General features: G+C 40.7%; 1 protein-coding gene across 5 annotated transcripts in view; it reads left to right on the top strand.

The window, feature by feature from the left end:
* PDPR (pyruvate dehydrogenase phosphatase regulatory subunit) overlaps window positions 1–20237 on the top strand; it is a 46547-nt gene that overhangs the window by 12677 nt on the left and 13633 nt on the right. For all 5 annotated transcript variants that reach the window (XM_063109366.1, XM_063109368.1, XM_063109369.1 and 2 more), the window contains exons 4-12: window positions 3899–3980; window positions 4075–4238; window positions 4944–5065; window positions 5879–5996; window positions 6721–6870; window positions 7877–8069; window positions 17163–17287; window positions 19184–19339; window positions 19646–19779. In XM_063109366.1, coding sequence (XP_062965436.1) covers window positions 3899–3980; window positions 4075–4238; window positions 4944–5065; window positions 5879–5996; window positions 6721–6870; window positions 7877–8069; window positions 17163–17287; window positions 19184–19339; window positions 19646–19779 — 1244 coding nt within the window. The remainder of the gene's footprint in view (window positions 1–3898; window positions 3981–4074; window positions 4239–4943; window positions 5066–5878; window positions 5997–6720; window positions 6871–7876; window positions 8070–17162; window positions 17288–19183; window positions 19340–19645; window positions 19780–20237) is intronic.

The raw sequence follows: 20237 nt of genomic DNA on the forward strand, positions 1-20237 counted from the left end.
AAGAACTTAAGTTTAGGTGCTTAATCGTTAAATTGTAGTTTGACCCACTGAACTTCACCAGTATCTATTAGTATGTTTCTGGTTATAAAGCATAGACATATATTTCTTATACCTGTATGATTAGGGGTTAAAGGATATAGAGAATTGTAAGCTAAATAGTACTGGAATAAGCAGGAACTGTTCCAGAAACAGTTGTACACTCTGATCCCATATGATAACAAGTGGAAAGAGAGTCTCTCAGTTTGTGGTAAGGGGATGACTAAGCCAGAAACCCAGAGTCAAGTCCAGTCTTGTGGCTGATGAAACGGTTCACTAGCTTCACCCTAGTGCCTGCCCTGTGATGACACCACTGGACACCACATGGGGTCATTGAACTTGACCAGGCTTCCCTTTGAGAGGCAGGGGCTCTGGAGTGGACATCATAAAAGTTTTTCTTCTGTGCTGTCTCTGGCTTTTACTGGGGAAGACGCCTGCCTTGCAAGTGGCAAATAGTTCCTTTTGGTTGGATTGAATTTGATGGCAAGAAGGTGCTTGAATCAGGTATTACCCAGGATTTGAGTCAGAAGAGGGTCCAGAGAATGGGCCGGCAATGGAGTGGCTGATCCTGGCCCACTGGTTCAGTTACTAATGCTTTGCTGAGCCTAGTGTCACTCAGCTGGTTAGATTTCAGAGGAATCTGGGTCTTAGGCTTCATTTCTGTGAGGTAAGTTAGCCTCAAGTTAGTTCTAGGTCACAGTCTGGAACCCCTTATTTGGCCTGACTTCTTTGATGTTTGTGGGGCAGTGTCAAGGGAGCAGTGAGGAAGTCAGGCAAGGGAGTGTAAGGCGATCACTGAAGATCTATCACTCACATTGTAGTATACCAGTGATGCAGTGAACGATGGCTTGGGCGCTTCAGCGATGGAGAATTCTGTTAACCGGCAGGGTGTACACGTATACACTAGCATGGTAATTGTTATCCAGCGGACTGCTTTTGAATCATAAAATAAAAATGAAGTGACATGTGTACAATATAGATTTAATTAGAAGGGTATTATATGCTAATCCTCTGAAAATAGTTCATCTAGGTGAGGTGTATGTTAACTCCTTTTTAATCCAAAGTACTGGACCACTAACCTCATTCCTTGACTGATGAATATTAGTTTCTGCAGTGCTTCAATTTCATGTGATATAATTTTTGTCAGGTGAATGGAATGAATGTGATTATCTAAAAGTTTTAATAATGTTTTAAAAGTATTGCATATATTATTTGATTTTATGATAAGGAGTGGTCATTCTCTTACAGATAAAGAAACCTAGATGCAGGGAGATTAAGCCAATTTTTCAAGTCAGTGACAAATTAATTTTTAAAAATTATTTAATGGGTTAAAAAATTTTGTAATTTTGAACACATATAATAAGTTATATTCTCATTATAAGAAATATGAACAATACAGAAACATGAAAAGTGAAAATCTTTCCTCTTTACTGAATATCCATCAAAAGGCTACCACTCTGTTTAGTTTGTACCCTATTAGACGTTTTTTTTTTGTATGTGTATATAGGTATACTTTTTTTAACTAAAATTTATTAAGCATGTTATTTTATACCTTGTTTTTTCTTTTTTTTTTTTTTTTTTTTGTCTTTTTCGCGACCGGCACTCAGCCAGTGAGTGCACCGGCCATTCCTATATAGGATCCGAACCCGCGGCGGGAGCGTCACCGCGCTCCCAGCGCTGCACTCTCCCGAGTGCGCCACGGGCTCGGCCCTATACCTTGTTTTTTCTACTTAAGAATGTTTTGTACAAAAATATACATGCAGAAGGTTATTATAGCACTGTTTAATTACAAACATAAGGTTGCAAATTTAAATGCCCATACATAGGAGATTGGTTGAATAAAATGGTATATCCACACAAAGAACTGCTAGGTAAGTGAGAAAAGAATGAGGAAGATTTCTATGAATTGCTATAGAACGATTTCAGGGATACATTGTTAAATAAGAAGTATAAAAGAGTACATATAATGATAATGTACTACTTTTGTATAAGAAATAAGGAAATGTGTCTGCTTATTTTTGTGAAAACAGAAATACAGAAAGGGCAAACCAGAAACTACTGAGATTGGTTTCCTTCACAGGGTAAGTGGGAACAGGTACAAGGGGCAGTAGGGGTAGTCACACTTCTGAGTTTAGTTTTGACTTAACATTTTACCTACTCAGATATAAAAGAATATCATGAAGGATGGGAGAAAACCCTACAGTGGAATACTCCCAGAAATAAAGGAACCTAATTGCATTTCAAGTGAATAACAGCCACACTTAAAGCAAGGAAAAAAGCTAACCTAGGAAACATTTGACCACATTGCTTAAACTCTGTACTCTCTCAGTCTAAAGACGAAAAGAAATGCATAGTTGTGGGCCCCTGATTAGCAAGCTTATTTTTCAGAGTGCTATGGACAGTTTTGCCTTCTGTATATTCTCGGTTGAGCAAATGAGTAAGTGTATTGGAGGATAAAGGGCCGGGTTTCTGCCTCTTGAGAGGGAGTTACAAGTATGGAAAGGAGGATAACTAGGAGGAGCCTTATGGTGTTGGATTGGAATTGAAGGTATCAGCATTAAATCATCGTTTCGAGTAAGAGTGTGAGGACAGAAGGGGCCATTTTCCAGTTCTGTCTGCTGAGAAGGCTTAGAAGCAGCGGCACCCCAGTAGCCTGAGCACACTTAGTGAGGCTCAGGCACAGGTAATATTTAAAAACTTCCTAGGTGATTCTAATGTGCGACCAGGACTGAGAACCACTGACTTACATAGAACTGACGTTTATCTGACAAGTTGGAGTCTTCAGCTATAAGGCTGTCTTCCCCATCTGGTCATATATATTGGCTTATGTCTCTCTCCAAACTTTTACATTACCTTTTGTCAGTACTATTTATTTAACAATTCATGTGCTCTTTGTACCATTTTTGTATCTGGAGTTGTTTCTCTTTTATGGGTTCACTTCTCCTTTCCTCAAATAGAGTAACACTTTTTTTTTTTTTTTTTTGTCTTTTTCGTGACCGGCACCCAGCCAGTGAGTGCACCGGCCATCCCCATATAGGATCCGAACCCGCGGCGGGAGCGTCGCCGTGCTCCCAGCGCCACACTCTCCCGAGTGCACCACGGGCTCGGCCCAAGAGTAACATTTTTTAATAATAATTAAATAAAAGTATATTATTGGCAGCTTTCCACATTAGCCCATGTTGTTTATAACTGCAGAGTAAAGTTCCATAGTATGTGCATTCCATAGCTTGTTTATTTCTTTTCCCATTTTGCTTGACATTTATAGCCCTCCACACCTTTTGCCATTATAAATAATGATTTAGCAAAGGTCCTTGTCTAGTCATTCACCCTCTTGCTCAAGACCAAGTATTCCAGAAGGGTCTGACTGGCTGAGCTGAAGTTGCATGCCCACTGTTTGGCTTTACTGCGGAAGAAGAGGGAGGATCCGATCCTCTTGTAGCTGATGCTGTGAGTGGCCTTTGCCAAGGATTACACTCACACCAAGACTAGGAGGAGAAAGGGTGAAATTGCCTAAAAGGAGTGAAGAATAGGGATGGGTTCTAGATCACATTCTTGCCCCAAAAAGATTTTTTAGCCATGGTATCTTTCATTTTTATTATGAGTTATTTTATGTACATTATAATCTCTTTTGACCCTCATAAAACTATGAGCTGAGAATGGATAGAGTATGGAACTTGAGTTAGTGCATCTGGTATACTTCAGATTTTCACTCGAAACTCAGAAGAGCTAATTTGCTTGCCGAAGGATATCGATTGGTAGTCCCAGGACTTATCACAGGTTTTCTAACCTATAATCTAGTGGATTTTTACATCCTTCCACCCTACATTTGGTCTGGTCTCAGTTGGTCCAATTTTTCTTACAGGTTACATAAGGACAGGCTCAATCTCTTTGGCTCAAACTCAAGACCGGCTGATCTCCCTGAAGCGCATCAACTCAAGGCTGAAGTACGTAAGAGGCTAGAAGCCTGTCCTGACTTTACCACACTGACCTCAGCCAAAGGGCCAGTGAATGTCATTGTCCCCTTGTGTTCTGTGGCAGTGTTATAGGCATCCCTTCTGAGATCATCTCCCCCAAGAAAGTGGCTGAACTTCACCCTTTCCTCAATGTGCACGACCTGGTGGGGGCCATGCATGTTCCCGAGGATGCAGTGGTGTCCTCTGCTGATGTGGCTCTTGCCCTGGCAAGTGCTGCCTCCCAGAACGGTGAGCAGGTGTTTGCATTTCCTTAAGATGGTTAGGAAGGAAGAGGTTATCTAAGGAAGTGTCTCATAGTAGACATGATACTAACTCATGTTTGGAAAAATTATTCTCATTAGGGTATTCAGCTTCCAGTTTTGAACACTGATTCTTACAATTTTTAAAATATAATGTCTATTAATAGGTATTTTTCCTCATGGCCACATATTTCTTATCTGGGTTTCCAAGGAACTGCTTTTAGTGCTGATTAATGTACTTCAGACATAAGGGATTTTATTTCTCCCCACAGAACTTGAGAAGCTCCAAGGTTAGGACACACCTCGGGGATTAATCCACAACTTAAATCATGACCCAGTGTTGCAGTGATGAGGGGAAGACTTATTAGTGTCCAAGGTATTTTATACTTTGGATAAACTGATTCATGATATGGGTAGATTAGAATTTAAGATGCCCTGTTTGAACTCTATTCTGTCCTGCTATATATTTGATTCCTGGAGTTTAAACATTGTTTACTAAAGTCTGTTTTTAACTTGACCTGCTATTTTCAATCTTGGGCAAGGCCCATTTACATAGTCTCAGGATTATTTGTTTTTTTAAATTAAAGCATTGACCTGACTTTTTCAGTGTTTCTTTTGGATAGAGAATCTGCTGCAGATGCCTTAATTCGGGAATATCAGATGATGCACTTACTCTTTCTTTACCTTGGAACAGGTGTTCAGATCTATGACCGTACAAGTGTTCTTCATGTAATGGTCAAAAAAGCTCAAGTTACTGGTGTGGAGACAGATAAAGGACAGATTGAATGCCAGTATTTTGTCAACTGTGCTGGTCAGGTAGGTTAGTAACAACACTAAGTCACTGATTTTGTTGTTTAACTTTTATCTCCAGGATTTTTTGGTGTAGAGACCTAGCATTAATATTACAACTGACTAACCAGACATAAGGGACTACACTGTTTCTTGTTTGGAAGGGAAAACTTAGAATTTCTGTATTCTAAATTAGAAACCTATACTTAAATATACTTCCTCAAATAGGAGCATTCATGACCTCTTTCTTCCTCCACAGTGGGTCAATTGGTTCTGTCCTGGTCTGGAAGGCCAGCAGTCAGGCATTGACATGAATCACTGGCATGAGTCTTTTTATGGTGTTACATTTCATTCTACAACGTAACAAATAAAATACTGGACTATTTTATTGTGTCAGGAATGTGGACTTAGTTTCCAGAACACTATACTGCTTCTACATTTAAGGCAGATTTGTCCCTCGCCTTCCACTCTACAATCTGAAGGTGACCTAGGGACAACTTTTTGCCATGTGAAGTTCATTTAATGTTTGGTATTTGGGGTTTGTAGTTGAAGCTAGGCATTTTATTAAAAGGACCTCCATTGGTCCCATGAACTTCTTTGACTTGCTGGTGAATCTTTCTTCCTTTGATCAAAAAGTAACTTCTATGGTTTAAGAAGTATAGTGTTGCTCCCCATCCAAATAACTGAAATCAAGCAGGCTGAAACTTGGCTTCCCACACCTGACATTGTAGCAAGAGCACACATAAGCCACTTGAAATTAAACTCTTTTCAAGTGGCTGAACTTGCTCATTTGTATTTCTCTTCCTCTTCCCACCCACAAATAAATCTGTCCGTTTGTAGTGGGCATACGAGCTGGGTCTGTCCAACGAAGAGCCGGTTAGTATCCCGTTACATGCCTGCGAACACTTCTACCTTCTGACTCGCCCCTTGGAGACCCCTCTGCAGAGCAACACACCAAGTGAGGACCTGTACTTTTTTTTTTTAAATCTTATTTCCTTGCCGATATTCTGTCCTCTGAGAAGGAAGACTTTCTGCTAAGGACAGACTGTGCCTTAAAGAGTCTTTTCTTGGAGCATGTTATAGGGAGGTAGACCCAATTATAACTTTTCTTTAGTAACTCTTTATGAAAGGACAGCCAAAATGGGCATTGCACTAAGCAGTTGTTTTTGGTTTTAGCAAGCTAATTTTAGTCTCAGACAGAGGTCATTGAGGATATTTGGAATGTAACCTTGAGTTTTTAACTTGAATGTTATAAATTGTAGAAATGTCACAGGTAAACTACGAACCTAGGTGGTTTAGTGGCTGCAAGTGCTTTAGGAGAGGGTTTTGATATTGTTTTGAAGGTCTTAATGCCTAGAATGGCCTCTGCAATCCCTCTTTGTGTTAGACATTCACTTGGCACAGTGGCAATTATGTCATTTGGTTGTGAGGACTAGTCCAAGCTAACTGATAAAGTTAGGGATAATCAGAGAAACAGTTTCCACTATAAGTCTGAGTGGATCTTCCCCATGACCTTGAAAGACATTTTAAAGCTAATGTTCATTGGATGCTATTTTGTTAAGAAAGCCATTAACAGGTGTTTTTGTTCTGTTTCATTTTCTGTCCATTTAGAAAAGTGGCTTGCCTCTAAACCCTCTTTTTTCTCTTCTACTCCACACTCCCTTGTCATTTCTCTTCTTCAGCTATTGTGGATGCTGATGGAAGGATATATATTCGGAACTGGCAAGGTGGCATATTGTCTGGTGGCTTTGAGAAGAACCCGAAACCAATTTTCACTGAGGGCAAGAACCAGCTGGAGATTCAGAATCTGCAGGAAGACTGGGATCACTTTGGTGTGTAAGCTGGACTGTAACAATAATGCCTTATATTTGTCTAAAATGTTACACTTTTTAAAGTGTTTTCAAGAGTAGTTCCTTTTTAAATCTTTATAACAACCCTATGAGGTGCAATAGTAGTTACAAAAGACAGCCTACAGAGCTTCCTTGGTTTAAGGATGCAGTTACTGGTTAGCAGATTCAGGGAACTAAAATCTTGGTTAACAGACGGGTGGCTTATTACTTATTCACCTAAAATCGCTGCTGAAATTTTGGGCTCAGAGGAGATCTTCTTTTGGTAGGACTTCATGTAAAATTGAAGAGGTTTTTAGAAGGCAGAATTGTTTTGTTAATGTGGTCTTTTACTAATTTTTAAAATAATTTTTATTTTATTTATTGAAAAATGAGTATAGTCACATGGCTCCAAATTCAAAAGATATGAAAGATTCTTTAATGAAGGATTTCCCTCCTAACCTTAATCTTGATGGACTTTCTTTTAAACTTATTATGGGAAATTTCAAACTTATAAAAGTGGAGAGAGTAGTATGATGAACCCCTTATGTGCCCACTGACCAGCTTCAGTCTGTTATCAGTATCCCACTGGATTGTGCCCAGATGATAGGTTTATTTTAAAACAGGATTAGGATCTGTCTTTTGCAGCTATTTTGATGTAGGAGAGCATTGCCTTTTATCGAAATCTCTGTGGGTGCCATTTGAGAGCCTTTGCACTCATACTGACCCCTTCAAGATTATCTGTAGCCACATGTATTACTTGCTGTTCTGTAGCTCCATTCCTTTCTATAGATTATCTTCTTTTCAGTCTTTATGCCAAGCATTTTGCTGGTGTGTCCTGTATTTCCACCAGGTTTTCTGATTTCTGATAAATGGCCCAGCTGGCTGTTCTTAGAAAAATCTCTTCCAAGAGATTTTCTGAAAGGTGAGGGAGTAAAAAAGTATAAGGGTTTGAAAGCATTTTAATTCCTTAAAGGTAAGGACACTGTTTGGGTTTGTGTCTATTGCTCAGAGCCCCTGTTGAGTTCCCTCCTGCGGAGGATGCCAGAATTGGAGACTCTGGAGATCATCAAGTTGGTGAATTGCCCCGAGACCTTCACACCAGACATGAGGTGCATCATGGGCGAGTCTCCTACAGTACAGGGCTACTTTGTCCTGGCAGGGATGAATTCTGCTGGCCTTTCATTTGGTGGTGGAGCTGGAAAGTAAGTCTCATGCAGAGTCAACTATGAACATATGCCAGCTAGCTGGGCTTCTTCCCTTCTAGAATTAGTTGTTAATATGGTTTGTAATATATTTAATCTAGTATGTTAATAATAATGTTATTATTATACATGTAAGTTGAGAGTTGTCCCCTTCAAAGTAATTACCATGGTAGGCACTCCCCATATTCCAGAAATGGCACTGTGCAAAATATTTTTAGAACTCTTTTTTTGGAGTTAGCCACAGAGCCTGTGGGATGTGCTTTTATACTTTTTCAGTCATAACAAATGTTGGTCCTTTCAGTGTTTATTTGAGTTTGGAAGTTGAAAAGTGTGGTGAGTGAGGTAGTTGATCAAGCTAGTTTTTATTTAAAACTTAGGTACTATTAAAAATTAAATAAACCCACAATCAACCTATTTACAACTATTAAAAAACAATGACTGCCAAGCTGAGACCACTAGAGCTCAGGGGAAGAGGAAAAGAGACCTTTGGAATTCATGAAGGCAGGAGAAGCCACAATGAGAGAAAGGACCACTCTGACCGTTTCAAGCCCTGACCACTTCCAGGCTGGCCCTGGTGAGCACATGGAACAAGAGCTGGCAAAAGCTGCAGCTGGGCAGAGTCCTGAGGCGGAGAAAGACCGAGTTCGTGGAACGGAGAGAAACTGCCTGCTGTTTTTCCGCCATGAGTAGAAGCAGACTGAGGCCCATGCCAGATGCAGCTGTCCCAGAATCTCTTTAGAAAGTCTCATTTACCACTGCAAGATCCAACAGCCCAGCCTAGTGCGCACAGTGTGGGGAGTCGTCTGGCTAGGGAGGCGGAGACTCGGCAGAAACCACACACCTTGTGGGGCCACCAATGCGTGATCCTGCAGCCCGGGCCAGAGCGCACGGAACAGGGAGAAGTCCTGCATGGGAAGTGGAAGCTAAACAGAGACCACACACCCTGCGGTACTGCCCCGTGATCCAGCAGCCCAGCAGAGTCCAGCTGACCAGAGAGCTGGCTCCCCAGAGAGGCCCAAGACCCGAGGCAACCACACACACAGGACACTAGAGGCCAACTGAGCAGTCACGGAGGTAGCCATACCAAATTGGCAAATACAGCAACACCTTACGTAGTCAATAGGATCAAACCTGTGGACTGTGAAACCCCCTTCCACAATGAATAAACATAAAAAAAAAGATACCAGAAATACAAAAAAATCAAGAAAGTACACCACCAAAAGTTAATAAATCTCAAACTCTAGATCCTATAGAACAAGAAGCCCTTGAAATGACTGACAAGGAATTTCGAGTGGTAATTCTAAGGAAACTGAATGAGATACAAGAAAACTCAGCTAGACATCATGATGAAACGAGGAAAAGTATACAGGACCTGAAAGAGGAAATGTACAAGGAAATCAATGTCCTGAAAAAAAAATGTAGCAGAACTTGCCAAACTGAAGAAGTTACTCAGCAAAATAAAAAAACAACGGAGAGTTTAACCAGCAGGCTTGCGGAAGTTGAAGAGAGAACCTCTGAACTTGAAGATGGGCTGTTTGAAATAACACAAGCAGACAAAAAAAAAGAAAAAAGAATCAAAGACATTGAAGAAAATCTAAGAGAGAGATCAGACAACCTTAAGTGCTCAAATATCCAAGTCATGGGTATTCCAGAAGTGGAGGAAAAAGGAGATTGCATTGAAAACATATTCAACAAAATAGTGGCAGAAAACTACCCAGGTATAGGAAAAATCACAGACCTTCAGATCCAGGAAGCTCAACGATCTCCAAACGTATTCAACCCAAAAAGGTCTTCTCCAAGACATGTCATAGTCAAATTGGCAAAACTCAAAGACAGAGAGAGGGCCGGCCTGTGGCTCACTCGGGAGAGTGTGGTGCTGGGAACACCAAGGCCCTGGGTTCGGATCCCATATACGGATGGCCGGTTCATTCACTGGCTGAGCGTGGTGCTCACAACACCAAGTCAAGGGTTAAGATCCCCTTACCGGTCATCTTTAAAAAAAAAAAAAAAAAAAAAGACAAAGAGAATCTTAAAAGCTGCAAGAGAGAAGCGTCAAATCACCTATAAGGGAGCCCCAATCAGGCTAACATCAGACTTTTCATCACAAACCCTAAAAGCTAGAAAGGAATGGGATGATATATTCAAAATACTAAAGGACAAAGATTGCCAGCCAAGAATACTCTACCCTGCAAGGCTGTCCTTCCAAAATGAAGAGCAAATAGTATATTTCTCAGACAAACAAAAACTGTGGGAGTTCACCACCACACCACCCCCCTTACAAGAAATTCTCAAGGGAGTACTGGGTTTGGTTCCTGAAAAATAACTACCACTGCCATAAAAACCCAAGAAAAAACAAAACCCACCAGTATAATAAAAATGGCAATCATGAAGAGAAAACAAACAAACAAAAACACTATCTACAACCTAAGGCACAAACAAACACAGAAAACAAACAGTAAATCAGAAAGCAAGGAACAAAAGACACCTAAGACAACCAAACAACCAATAAAATGCTAGGAATAAATCAACACCTCTCAATAACAACTCTTAATGTAAAAGGCTTAAATTCCCCAATCAAAAGACACAGACTGGCTGACTGGATTAAAAAGGAGGACCCAACTATATGCTGCCTACAAGAGACCCACTTCACCCATAAATACTCACATAGACTAAGAGTGAAAGGATGGAAAAAGATTTACCATGCAAACAGAAAAGAAAAACAAGCTGGAGTAGCTATTCTTATATCTGACAAAATAGACTTTAAACTAAAAACCATAAAAAGAGACAATGAGGTACAATACTTAATGATAAAAGGACTGATGCATCAAGAAGACATAACAATCATAAATATGTACGCACCCAATGTTGGAGCAGCCAGATTTATAAAACAAACTCTATTAGACCTGAAGAAGGAAATAGACACTAATACCATAATAGCAGGGGACCTGAACACCCCACTGTCAATATTGGACAGATCATCTAGGCAAAGAATCAGTAGAGAAACACAAGATCTAAACAATACTCTAGACCAATTGGAATTGGCAGATATCTACAGAACATTCCATCCAACAACCTCAGAATATTCGTTCTTCTCATCAGCACATGGATCATTCTCCAGGATATATCACATATTAGGTCACAAATCAAGTCTCAATAAATTCAAAAAAATTGGAATTATCCCATGTATCTTCTCAGACCACAATGGATTAAAACTAGAAATTAATAACAAACGAAACTCTGGAAACTATACAAACACATGGAAATTAAACAGCATTCTACTTAATGACATATGGGTCCAAGAAGAAATCAAGCAGGGAATCAAAAAATTTGTTGAAACTAATGAAAGCAATGATACATCATAACAAAACCTGTGAGATACTGCAAAAGCAGTATTAAGGGGGAAATTTATTGCATTAAATGCTCACCTCAGAAGAATGGAAAGATGGCAAGTGAACAACCTAACACTTCACGTTAAAGATCTAGAAAAACAAGAACAATCCAAACCTAAAGTTAGCAGACGGAAAGAAATCATTAAGATCAGAGCAGAACTTAATGAAATCGAAACCCAAGAAACAATACAAAAGATCAATGAATCAAAAAGTTGGTTTTTTGAAAAGATAAATAAAATTGACAAACCATTAGCATGGCTAACAAAAAAAAGAAGAGAAAAGATTCAAATAACAAAAATTAGAAATGAAAAAGGTGATATTACAACTGATTCATCTGAAATACAAGGAATCATTCGAGACTAATATAAACAACTATACGCCAACAAATGTGAAAATCTGGAGGAAATGGATAAATTTCTGGACACACACAAGCTCCCTAAACTGAGCAATGACGATGTAGAAAATCTGAACAGACCAATTACAATAAAGGAGATTGAAGCTGTTATCAGAAAGCTCCCAACCAAGAAAAGCCCAGGACCAGATGGATTCACAGGAGAATTTTACCAAACATTCAAAGAGGAATTTACACCGATTCTTTACAAACTATTCCAAAAGATTGAAACAGACGTAAATCTCCCGAACTTATTCTATGAAGCAAACATCATCCTGATACCAAAACCAGGTAAAGATATAACCAAAAAAGAAAACTACAGGCTGATATCCTTGATGAATATAGATGCAAAAATCCTCACTAAAATACTAGCAAACAGAATACAGCAACACATACATAAAATTATTCACCACGATCACGTGGGATTCATCCCAGGGATGCAAGGTTGGTTCAACATACGCAAATCAATAAATGTGATACGCCATATTAATAAAGTCAAACACAAGGACCATATGATCATCTCTATAGATGCTGAAAAAGCATTTGATAAAATTCAGCACTCATTCGTGACAAAGACCCTCTATAAGTTAGGTATAGAGGGAAAGTATCTCAACATAATTAAAGCCATATATGCCAAACCCACTGCCAATATCATCCTGAATGTGGAAAAGCTGAAAGCTTTTCCTTTAAGAACAGGAACTAGACAAGGATGCCCACTCTCACCACTCCTATTCAACATAGTGTTGGAAGTACTAGCCAGAGCAATCAGAGAAGAGAAGGAAATAAAGAGCATCCAGATTGGAAAAGAAGAAGTCAAGCTGTCCCTGTTTGCAGATGACATGATCCTGTATATCGAACAGCCTAAAGCCTCTACAAAAAAACTCTTGCAGGGGCTGAGCCCGTGGCGCACTCGGTAGCGTGCTGCGCTAGCAGCGCGGCGACGCTCCCGCCGCCGCGGGTTCGGATCCTATATAAGAATGACCGGTGCACTCCCTGGCTGAGCGCCAGTCACGGAAAAAAAATAAATAAATAAAAATAAATTCTCTCTCTCCCTACCCCCCCCCCACCTCCTGTTTAAAAAAAAAAAAAAAAAAAAAAAAAAAAAAAAAACTCTTGCAGTTGATAAATGATTTCAGCACGGTAGCAGGATACAAAATCAACACACAAAAATCAGTAGCATTTCTTTTCTCCAATAGTGAACATGCAGAACGAGAAATCAAGAAAGCCTGCCCATTTACAATAGCCACCAAAAAAATAAAATACTTAGGAATTGAGTTAACCAAGGATGTGAAAAATCTCTATAATGAGAACTACAAACCACTGCTGAGAGAAATCAGAGAGGATACAAGAAGATGGAAAGATATCCCATGCTCTTGGATTGGAAGAATTAACATAGTGAAAATGCCCATACTACCCAAACTGATATACAAATTCAATGCAATCCCCATCAAAATTCCAATGACATTTTTCTCAGAAATGGAAAGAACTATCCAGACATTTATATGGAATAATAAAAGACCACACATAGGCAAAGAGATGCCGAGCAAAAAAAATAAAGCTGGAGGCATAACACTGCCTGACTTTAAGCTATACTACAAAGCTATAATAACCAAAACAGTATGGTACTGGCATAAAAACAGACACACTGATCAATGGAATAGAATAGAGAATCCTCAAATCAACCCACACACTTACTGCCATCTGATCTTTGACAAAGGCACCAAGCCTATTCACTGGGGTAGGGACTGCCTGCCTCTTCAACAAATGGTGCTGGGATAACTGGATATCCATATGCAGGAGAATGAAACTAGACCCATACCTCTCACCGTATATTAAAATCAACTCAAAATGGATTAAGGATTTAAATATACACCGTGAAAGAATAAAACTTCTTAAAGAAAACATAGGAGAAACACTTCAGGAAATAGGACTGGACACAGACTTCATGAATACGACCCCAAAAGCACGGGCAACCAAAGGAAAAATAAACAAATGGGATTATATCAAACTAAAAAGCTTCTGCACAGCAAAAGAAACAATTAACAGAGTTAAAAGACAACCAACAGAGTGGGAGAAAATATTTGCAAAATATACATCTGACAAAGGATTAATATCCAGAATATACAAGGAACTCAAACAACTTTACAAGAAAAAAACAAGCAACCCAATTAAAAAATGGAAAAAAGAGCTAAGTAGGCATTTCTCTAAGGAAGATATACAAATGGCCAACAGACATATGAAAAAATGCTCAACATCACTCAGCATCCGGGAAATGCAAATCAAAACTACACTGAGATACCACCTCACCCCAGTTAGGATGGCTAAAATCCAAAAGACTCTGAACGATAAATGCTGGCGAGGTTGCGGAGAAAAAGGAACTCTCATACATTGTTGGTGGGACTGCAAAATGGTGCAGCCTCTATGGAAAATGGTATGGAGGTTCCTCAAACAATTGCAGATAGATCTACCATATGACCCAGCTATCCCACTGCTGGGAATATACCCAGAGGAATGGAAATCATCAAGTCGAAGGTATACCTGTTTCCCAATGTTCATTGCAGCACTCTTTACAATAGCCAAGAGTTGGAACCAGCCCAAATGTCCATCATCGGATGAGTGGATATGGAAAATGTAGTACATCTACACAACGGAATACTACTCAGCTATAAAAACGAATGAAATACTGCCATTTGCAACAACATGGATGGACTTTGAGAGAATTATATTAAGTGAAACGAGTCAGGCACAGAAAGACAAATACCACATGTTCTCACTTATTGGTGGGAGCTAAAAATAAATAAATAAATTCACACACATACACACACACACAAAAAAAACAGGGGGGTGGAGAAGAAGATATAACAACTACAATTCCTTGAAGTTGATACGACAAGCAAACAGAAAGGACATTGTTGGGGGCGAGGTACGAGAGGGAGGAGGGAGGGAGGTTTCAGTAATGGGCCACAATAATCAACCACATTGTATATCGACAAAATAAAAAAAGAAAAGCTCCTGCTGTGCCCTTTTATGAAGTTGCTTGGAGGCTACAAGGGAGAAGAGGGTCTGGTAGCCTCCAGGCCAGCAAGACCACTGAGAGCGTTCCCGTGGACCCACATAGGAGCGAGGGGCCACAGACAACCGAAAAAAGGAGCCACTCAAAGGTCAGTGAGCATTGCAAGGGTCCGGCATATGGCCCACCCCATGGGAAGTGTTTGAAGTGTGGAGGGTGGTAGAGACGGGCCTACCCGGGGAACATTGAGCCACAACGGACAGCCAATCTACCCTCCAGTCAGCACAGGACCACGCAGTATAGACTGGTCTGGAATATAGAACTGCAGGGGGTGTGGTTTGTTGTAAAGACTCAGGCCCAGATCAAAGTTTTCACACAACCCAGGTGTACTGGACCTCACAAGACCTGGAAGTGCTTACAAGGTCAACAGTTAAAACCTGAGCTGCACAAAAAGCCTTCTCCAGGGAATCAGCAGCAAAGCAGAAATTTGGCTCAACCACAGGGCTCAAGTCCCCTGCTGGTCTCCACAGGAAGTTCCCCCATTTTGGAAGTAAGCAAAGGAAACAAATTAGTTCCAGAGCAGAGTTTAAGTGGTGGGAATAGAGAATAATCCAACACAGAAATGAAAGAAAAAACAAAAAACCCATAAATCAGAGATGGAGTTCTGAAATTAACCAGTAAAGGTCTAATACCACCAAAGAAAACCTATAAAACCTAGAAGGACCAGAAGCCCCTCGGGCTCCTGAGCTGGGGCTGTGGGGGCGCCGAGGGCCTCAGCCGCACCCCGGCGATGTCCGCATCCAGCCCAGTAATGACCACCAGGCCACCACTGGAAACATCCAGGACACCTGACCCGGGGCAGTGGGGGCCGAGGGCCTCAACCATACCCCCACAACATCTGCATGCAGCCCAGCGACAACCACTGTGGTTCTGCCAGAAGTGCCCTGGGCTTCCAAGCTGGGGTGGTGGGGGCTGAGAGCCTCAACCACGCATCCCCCAATGTCGATGTCCGTATCTAGCCCAGCAATGATAACCAGGCCACCACCAGAAGCACCCCAGGCTCCTGAGCCAGGGCAGTAGGGGGTTAAGGTCCTCAGCCCCGCCCCCGTCCACATCTGGCTCAGTGATGAACACCAGGCCACCACTGGAAGAGCCCCGAGCCCCAGGCCACCAGGTAGGGGCCAAGGGCCTCAGCCACAAACCCCCCAATGTCAACATCTAGCCCAGCAACGACCACTAGGCCATTGCTGGAAGTGCCGTAGGCTCCTGGGTTGGGGGGGCACTGAGGTCCTCAGCGATGCCCCACAAAGTCCACATCCAGCCAGACCACGAGCTACCACCGAAAACCCCTGGGCTCCCCTGTTGGAATGAGGAGAGTGCCATGGGCCTTGACCACACCTCCCCGCTTCCTCTTCCTCCCACCCTATCCTCTCTCCCTTCCCCTCTCCCCCTCCCCCCAACTGCTCTGCAACAGTATCTCAGAATGTGAAAAATAATAATAATTATTTTTTTTTTTAAAATTAAATAAGCCAGTTTCAAAAGGACAAATACTGTATGATTCCACTGGTGTGAGTAGAGTGCCTAGAGTAGTCAAATTCATAGAGACAGAAAGTACAATGGTGGTTGCCACAGGAACAGCATAGTGGGGAGTTATTGTTGAACAGGTACAGAGTTTCTGTTTTACAAGACAAAAATAGTTCTGGAGATGAATGGTGGTAATGTTATACAACATTGTGAATGCACTTAATGCCACTGAACTGTATACTTAAAAATGATTAAGATGGTAAATTTTATGTTACATGTATTTTACCACAACATTTTTTTTAATTAACAAGGCCGGTTTTCTTGAGTGGTTTATAGAATGGCTCTGAAAACAGTTACAAAAGAGGAGTTACCAAAAACGCTTGGAACAAAAGACATGTGGTCAGATAACTGTATAATCTCCCAAGGTGACTGTTTTACAGGAAAAAAGCCCATTAGATGTATAAATTAGAGTACCTTTGTATGTGTGTTTTAGTCTTATTCTTCATAGATGTGGCTTATATCTTAAACACTTTCTAGGGAATCTTGTCATTAAAGCTAAAGTTCTCCTAGTGGTCTTTTGAGAGCAGTACATGGATCCATGTTTGTTTCTTCCAGAAAAGTTAAGGAAATTGCCCAGAATTGCTCAACTGGTTTGTAACAATATAGAATCTTTTGATTCTGTTCATAATCCGTAGAAAATTGCTTTTATCCTCTTGAGTATCACATCTGAGACCTAACAACGCCCGCCCCCCCCCCCCCCAAATCCCTCATCTGAACAGGTACCTCGCTGAATGGATGGTATATGGTTATCCCTCAGAAAATGTCTGGGAATTGGACTTGAAACGTTTTGGAGCCCTCCAGAGCAGCCGTACCTTTCTGCGCCACCGGGTCATGGAAGTCATGCGTAAGTGAAACTTTCTCCCAATTACACCTAGTTGCACATGTCTTTCTGGTGGCCCATTTTGACATTCAGAGGGGCAGATTTATCATCAGTTTTTTAATAACTGCTTTGAGTTGGGCTTCTGACATTTGACTGTTTCAGGCCTTCATAAGGGACTTTATGCCCCTCATGATATTTACGGAACATTTTCTTTAGCACATAGTACCTTGTTGACTTCTGGGAACAAGAGAGTAGACTAGAGTTTTCAGGTGATATGAAGTGGTATGCAGCAGCTTCCTGTATATTCCTATCAATGCCCCCTTTCCAGTTTGCCCTGAAAGACCCTAATGTCAAGTGAATACTGTCACTCACCACTTGATTTTTGAGATCATTGTTTTCTTTCCAAGGCAGAGAATTCGCCAAGTTATTCGCAAAGCTTCAGGCTTCTCTGAGTGACTTTCGTCATTAATTTGCCATACACTAGCGAGACAGGAAACCACTTCCCATGTAAATACAAAACGTACATTCTTGCTCTCTTTCTCCTTGCTCTCTCCAACTTTAAAGGACTGGCCTCTTCATTTTAATTTAACTTGTTGTTCTGCTTTGTCTCTGATTTATTTTTCCAGTAAGCCCATAGAGACAGCTTTTGTATCAGGAACTATACCAGATCATATGGGTTCTGACATGTAATTTCATTTTCCTATGCTGAGGAACTATTCTCAGACTTTGCCAAATGATATCTAAATATTTTGGGCATATCTGTCCTCAAGACTGTAGCTGTAACCACCATTCTTGGTTACAAATGAAGTGTTTTAGAAGCTGGACGACATTCATGGTGAGGCCTTTGGATGGCCTTTGACACCTGAATACTCACTTTTGGCCTGTGACAGAGAACTTAACATCCTTGGGGGATGAAGGACCTAGCAGCAAGCAGTATGTTAAACTGCTAAAGTTCTTTAATTGTAGCAAATATTTTGGTTAAATGTTGAGCTACTGTAAGTCTAGATTTCCCTGCTCACAGTTACTTTAGAACCTGTGCAAATCATAATTGAGCTTGAGCTTCTTCTTGGTGACATGACACTTTTGGTGGCCTTCTCTGATTCTCATAAAGTGTAAATTACAGACCTGATAGAAAATGGGGAAGGAAAAAGTAGAACCTGCAGTACCAGAGGAGGTTGACAAATTGTCACTGTACTTTCTTCTGCTCAGTTTTCTGTCCTCCCCACATCCTGATATACCTTTGGTTTGGAGTGATGTGAGGTCAAATCTTCTCTTTGGAAGGGACTAGAGATCACACACTTTCTGGCTGTTTTTACTTATTGCTGTTGCAGATTGGACATTAAGAGAAATGAATTCTGACCCTAGCTTTGTTATGTGAATAATGTCACTGGGACAATACAGTGCAACCTCTCAGATTTCAGAGCCACCAAATCAAGGTATGCTACATACCCTTTCACTTCCGAAATGGGTTAAATATATTAGAGAGGAGATGTCTGTAACAGGTCTTAGACCATAACAACATAGGCACTGGAAAGAATCAAGTGCCATTTTTCATTCTTTATCACCCGTGCCCTACCTAGATCTAACCTTCATTTCTGCTGTGGAGCTTAGCAAGGTTTAGGACTATGACATTTCCCCCATTGCTTCTACCTACTGATTTGGAACTTTAATTGTGAACAGAGATCAAAAGTCATTATGTGACTCATAGCTATGTAGCTTTATGGAAATATAGTTCTAGTTCTTCCAATATAGCCCTTTCTTCTGGAGCATGCCAGTTATACTGGGTGATATTTGACAAATTAGGCTACATTCGCCTGGAAATTATCCTCTTTTGAATAGGAATGATTCCAGAGTCTATTGGATATTGGATACTCATTTCTAGAATCTGTGGCTTTGATAGACTGTTCCTGTCTGTTCTAGCTCTGATGTATGATCTGAAGGTTCCCCGTTGGGACTTCCAGACTGGTAGGCAGCTACGCACATCTCCACTCTATGACCGGTTGGATGCACAAGGAGCCAGATGGATGGAGAAACATGGATTTGAGAGGCCAAAGTACTTTGTTCCTCCAGACAAGGGTAAGAAGTCACATTCTTGTTTTTGCTCTTTTTTTTTTCTGACCTGGGAATTAATAAAACTTATTTGTAAATTCATATAGCTAGAATGTGTTCCTGGAAGAATAAATAATAAAACCTGTTGGGCAACACTAAACAATACAGGGAGACTCCGCAGTATAAGTCTTATTTGTAAATTCATATAGCTAGAATGTGTTCCTGGAAAAATAAATAATAAAACCTGTTGGGCAACACTAAACAATACAGGGAGACTCCGCAGTATAAGTCCTCTTCTTTTCTCTCCACCACTTTTTTTTCCCATGCCGTTAGACCTACTTGCATTAGAACAGAGCAAGACTTTCTACAAGCCAGATTGGTTTGAAATTGTGGAGTCTGAAGTCAAGTGCTGTAAAGAAGCTGTGTGTGTCATCGACATGTCCTCTTTCACGAAGTTTGAGATAACGGTAAATATTTTGGAACCAAAATAACAGATTAGGGAACTTCGTATATTTATTGTCTTTTTTTTGTTATTGGTGGTGGCTGGCTGGTGCTGGGGATTGTATATTTATTGAGGAGCTTGACAGATGGTCAAAGTACAAGGAACCCAGTGGGACTTTCATCTCAATTTTCCATCCTTCCCACATCCTGACGTACCTTTGTTTTGGAATGATGTGTGGTCATTTCTTCTTTTTGCAAGGGACTAGAGATCACACTTTCTGGCTGTTTTTACTTATTGCTGTTGCAGGTAACTGTTTTTTATTTGTCACTTCAGAACTGATTCTGTAAGAACTCTGGTATATTTTAGTGTTTCATCTGTATTGTAACATTTCTCTGAATTTTTAGCTCCTCATTTCTGGCTTTTAATTTGTTTAGAGAGGCCCATTTATCATAAGAACCAATAGCTAGCTTTCCCTGGAGCTTC

Source organism: Cynocephalus volans, chromosome 10 (genome assembly GCF_027409185.1).
Source record: "Cynocephalus volans isolate mCynVol1 chromosome 10, mCynVol1.pri, whole genome shotgun sequence".
In the NCBI taxonomy this organism is placed as follows: Eukaryota; Metazoa; Chordata; class Mammalia; order Dermoptera; family Cynocephalidae; genus Cynocephalus; species Cynocephalus volans.